This window comes from Acartia tonsa, chromosome 5, assembly GCF_053477335.1.
Source record: "Acartia tonsa isolate MP-2025a chromosome 5, ASM5347733v1, whole genome shotgun sequence".
NCBI classification, from domain to species: domain Eukaryota; kingdom Metazoa; phylum Arthropoda; class Copepoda; order Calanoida; family Acartiidae; genus Acartia; species Acartia tonsa.
In genome coordinates this window covers 1,945,506-1,950,536 of record NC_137264.1, presented here as the reverse complement: position 1 = coordinate 1,950,536, position 5,031 = coordinate 1,945,506, and the positions used below count along the sequence as shown (strand labels likewise).

The following is a 5,031-nucleotide window of genomic DNA, read 5'->3' as shown; positions in this document are numbered from 1 at the left end:
GTTATTATGTTAAATACCTGGAGTTCATCCAGGGGAGGAATGAATATACTATCATTAATGGGGGGGGGTAAATAATCCCTAAAATCTTTTGATGTTTGAGGAATTTCAGGGGTAAGGTTCTCACCCAATTTTGCAAAGTGGGAATTAAAGGCGTTGGCTATTTCCTTTTTGTTCTCAATTTTTGCTCCATTAATTTCCAGGTATTCAAGATCACTTGAATACTTGGATTTACCCATTACCTCCCTTAATACTTGCCATACTTTGCGGCCATCTTTGCCCGCTTTTTCAAGCTCAGATTGATAGTATATTCTCTTTCTCTCCCTGCAAGCTCTCTGGTAATTATTACGGTAAGTTGAGTACCTATCCTTATTTTCTTCTGTTGGGTAACTCAAGGATTTCCTATACAACTTGTCCCTAAATCTATTGCACAGCAGAAGGTGACTAGACATCCATGGCGACTGCGGCATGGTCCTGCGATTATTGCGAATTTTGTCTTTGGGACAACATGAGTTGTAAAGATTAAAGAAAATTGAAAAAAATTTCGCATAGGCTAAATCAACATCCTCTGTGCTTAAGACCTCATCCCAATTTTGTATTGATAGTTCATAATTGAGGTTATCAATATTTGCTTCTTCCAAAAATCTTTTTTCAAAATATTGTGGTTTTTTTGGGGGTTTTGGAATGATATGTGAAAAGGAACTAGACAATACAAAATGGTCTGATAGGTCAGTGACAATTACATGTGAGTCAACAAAATTGTCCAGGAAATCCTTGCAAAAAATTGAATCAATCAATGAGTACGAGAAATTATGTACTCTGGTTGCTCTTAACGTTAAGGATAGATACCCATTACTTACCATTAAATTAAAAAAACGAGATGCAGGACCCAAGACGTCATAAGTCGTGAAGAGATTTAAGTTGTAGTCTCCCACAATGAATACAGGGAGGTTGCTATCATCAATCACATCTAAAAAGTCACCAAGTATGTTAAAAAATGATTCAAGGTCCTCGGGGTTTCTGTGTGGAGGTCTATAAACGTTAACTATCAATGCCTTAAAGTTCCCTAATGTGACTTTAACACACATAGTTTCAAAAATATGTGGCACAAAAAAATTTGGAAATAAAACTTTTGTTTGATATTTGCTATGAATAAACAGCCCTACTCCCCCGCCCCTCCCTTCTGGTCGGGGGGTGGAGATAAAGTTGTAATTTATTAAACTTAAACTATCTGTGTTCGAGTCCTGTGACAACCAGGTCTCCTGGACGGCGATGACCGATGGACCAACTCCCTCCAGAGAGGCCGTTTCAATTAGATTTCTTAACTGTTGGATTTTACTATTGAGACTTTGAATATTAATTGAAAAAATTTTAAAAAGTTGCTCATTTGTATTTTTAAATTTATTAAAAAGAGAATCTATGTCTATATAGTCACACTTAATGTTATAGTCGCTCGAGTATTCTCTAAACGTATCGTCATAGAGAATGCTAGTGATGTCATAGTTCACATTTTCATTTAGACACAAAATATCATCTACCTGGCTAGAACCAGCTGTCTAAGGATGTGTCTGGAGGCCATGGATCTGGAGATGCAGGTTCTGCTTCCGGTTCAGCTATGCAGGCAGAAGTTATCGGCAGGTGTTCCACTAAAATAATAACATATATAATAAACATGGTAAAAAATCTCTACTATTTCCCCCCCCCCCCCTACCCGCATCCAACGAGTATAACGCTTTGATAAATTCAGTAAAAAAATCAGTAAGAAAATCAGTAAGAAGAAGAATAATTCAGTAAATAAAGTTAATTTCAAAATTAATTTGCTAATTACTAATTACCAATTACCAGTATATGTTTACACAATTATCATTAATCAGTCTAATTCATTGAATTTGATTATTTTATGATTATTGACAGATTATACAGATTATAATAATAATGATAGTTATAAAAACGGCTAAGCGTAATAAGTTTGAGCTTTGATATTGATGTGTACCTAATAGTACCTAGTAATTGCTCAATTAAAGTGAAATTTGTACAAAATGTACACTACTAATATGACGATAACCTTTTCAAGGCTTAATTTTGACCCGATATCCATAGAGGAATGCTCGTGGCATTGTTCATGGTTTGGCAGCTGCTGACCTTGTCGATACTGAGGATGATGTTGCGTTAGTACCTGTGGTTGTAGAGCCTGGTGTAGTACCTGGGGCCGAGCCTGTCTTGGCGGGAATTGCGGCACCAGTATTCTCAATGGCAGGAAATTCGGCTGTGGAGATAGCATCAACAGTGACACTATGATTTGGAGAATGTTGATCCTCATGGTCCTGCTCTGTCTGGGCTCCACGCAGCTTGTTGTCCTTCAGGTCCTGCAGTAGGCTCTTTATCTCTGTTTCGAAACCTTGAAAGAAAAGGTTACGGTTAGATTGGCCATTTTCACGCATGAATTTTACAATCAAATTATCAGTGCTTAATATTTCCTGTAGGGGAGGCAGTGGGGAAATCAGCCCGATGTGGCTTCGAGCCATAGGATTCTGCACTTTTATCCACTTAGGGGGGCCATCTTTTGGTTGGAAGGCGACGCTGGTGCCCGACAGTTTAGTCCTAGACGCGATTCCTGCGCTGTGTAGGTAGGTCATCAAGCTTCTATTTTTGTCCGCAAGATCGTGGGCACACTTAAGAAAACTCTTACCGTCGAAGGATACTGCAGCGGCGCTGGTCCAACCTGTCTTGTCGCGAGCCTTCTTGTCCAACAGTTGTAAATGCTTCTTCTTGTTGAGCATGAACTGAAAAAGCATATGGCGAGAGTAAAACCTGAAGATATAATTTCTGGGGCCTTTAACCCTCTGGCTTAGGGGATGAGAATACTCTATGGTATTAGAGTAATTGATGTTTGCGTCGGGGTCCTGTTCGACCAAGACAGGCCTGATGACAATGTCAAAAACCTCGCGACTTGTCGGCGTTTTATCAAGCCATGGGCACTGGACATTATTTACACGAATGCTCCACAGTCTGTCCCTTTGCTCCCTGTGAGCAAGTTGGGACAAGACATAATCATTGAGTGTGGATTGGCATTTTTCACGCGCGTTTGCATTAACGACAAAGTTCTCAAAGTTTTTTGTTAATGACACCACTCGTACAGCAATTTGCTGTTCCGATGAAAGTTCACCACCTTCCATTAACGTACGAAGTTCATTCATTTCGTCGCGGTGTTTAACATTTAAAGTTTCAATTGAATCACGCAAACTACGAATCTCAGATAAAAAAGTTTTACTAAGAGTGTCGCTGCTCACCTTTTGAAGTTTCTCGTATGCTTGTACGCTCTCGGTTACGGCTTGACTGATGGCATCCTTTATGTCATTTTGTAAAAATGACCTTACTTGAGCTAAGGCATCCTGCGTTAGCAATTTCTTTGCCATTTTATAAGCAGCAACACTATATAATTGAGATGTATATTCGAGCGTGGTCAGATAAAAACTGGTGTAAAAACCCGCGTGTTACACTAATCAATCTAGATTAGCCAATAGCCTGAAGTCATGTGACCGAATGAGAGTGCGTTGGACCAATCAGATCTCTTATCTGTCGGTAGGAACTAATTCCTCCAATGAGAGGGCTTCGTTACCGGCACTTTGTGTCAGCTGATAGCCTGCCTAGAGAGAGTGTGTGTGGGGGTAGGACAGCTGAGGGAGAGGGGTTGGTGTGCGCCTTGCGAGTGTGTGTAGATGAGGGTATGATGACTGGGGGATGGGGTATCCTTGGGGGGAGTCAAAAAGGGTAGAGTGTCTACTCAGTGGCTACCATAGGTGTTGATAGCTGGAGGGTAGACTGGGGGAAAATGTAAAAAATATAAAAATAGCCAAAAACCTGCAAAAAGGAAGTCTGACCGTCATGGTTGTTTTCTTTCAACAACAGGAAATTTAATTTTGATATTTATAACTGAAAAATTTTTGAAAATCGTACCATAAACACCAAAGATATAGAGAAAAATGTGAAAAATACAAAAATAGCCTAAAACCTACTTAAAGGCAGTCTGACCCTCATAGTTATTTTCTTTAAACGAATGGAAATTTGATTTAGATATCTATAACTGAAAATTTTTTGAAAATCGTACCATAAACACTGAAGATATGGAGAAAAATGTGAAAAATACAAAAATAGCCTAAAACCTGCTAAAAGCGGTCCTACCGCCATCGATGTTTTATACTTAATTGTGCTCTTTGATAATGGGAATGTTGTCAAAAAATTTCAGCATTCGATCTTTTATAGGAGCTGAGTAAATCCCATTTCCCCCATAGCGTTACGGACTGACGGACGGATGGACTGACGGACTGACGGACTGACAGACTGACGGACTGACGGACTGACGGACTGACGGACTGACGGACGGACGGACAAAGTGAATTATAGAGTAGCTTCGCTACTTAAAACTACTTAAATTTGCTTTTTAAAATATAAAATTTTCTGCATTGTATAAACGTCTGCTCAACAAGTAATATAGCTTGGTAATATAGGCATCTGTTCTTACCCTTAGGCATATTCTGTCTATAGGTCTGTAGGGCAAATAGCCCATGTGGTAAAAAACACTCAAGTATATGTTTTATAAAAAATTGCAGTTATGCCCCTAGAGGCCCCAACCCCCACCTAAAATTGTAGCTTTAAAAAAAAGTTTTAGTACCATTGCAGGAAGGAAAGTCAAGTAAGTATACAGTTGCGCCACCTAGCGAAAAATTGGACTTATTTTTGGTATTTTTGGGCGATTCCTTTTTGGGAGAGTAATACCACATTCCCCAAAAATAGTTATAATCCATTACTGGAGCTACAAGAAGCTTCAATGAAAAGGATATTTATATTATTTGATAATAATTTTTAGGAGTAATGTGTGCTTTTTTGTTAGAATAAGAGCTTAGAAGACAAAAACATTAAACTTTTTGGACAATATTTTGTGAAAATTATTTTATTTTAGTTCATTTATCATTCATTTCTACCACAATTATAAAGAAATTAACCAGAAATGCAAATTTATATTATCAAATTTGT

At 38.5% G+C, this 5,031-nt stretch overlaps 1 protein-coding gene across 1 annotated transcript; it reads right to left on the bottom strand.

Annotated features, from left to right (window-relative positions):
* Positions 1–1,912: 1,912 nt before the first annotated feature.
* LOC145318513 (uncharacterized) lies at positions 1,913–3,780 on the bottom strand. Its single transcript, XM_080159812.1, has 3 exons — positions 3,288–3,780; positions 2,687–2,780; positions 1,913–2,395 (listed from the first exon to the last, which is right to left on the bottom strand). Exons 1-3 carry the CDS (start codon positions 3,411–3,413, stop codon positions 2,118–2,120), a joined length of 498 nt encoding a protein of 165 aa, XP_080015938.1. The 5' UTR covers positions 3,414–3,780; the 3' UTR covers positions 1,913–2,117.
* Positions 3,781–5,031: the final 1,251 nt, after the last annotated feature.

Bases quoted from the DNA above. Each gene is read 5' to 3' on its own strand.
- LOC145318513 (XM_080159812.1), bottom strand. From the start codon at position 3,413: ATGGCAAAGAAATTGCTAACGCAGGATGCCTTAGCTCAAGTAAGGTCA. The intron at 2,781-3,287 runs GTGAGCAGCGAC...ATGCTTTTTCAG, and splicing joins CATACGAGAAACTTCAAAAG to TTCATGCTCAACAAGAAGAA. The intron at 2,396-2,686 runs GTAAGAGTTTTC...TTTTCTTTCAAG, and splicing joins CGCTGCAGTATCCTTCGACG to GTTTCGAAACAGAGATAAAG.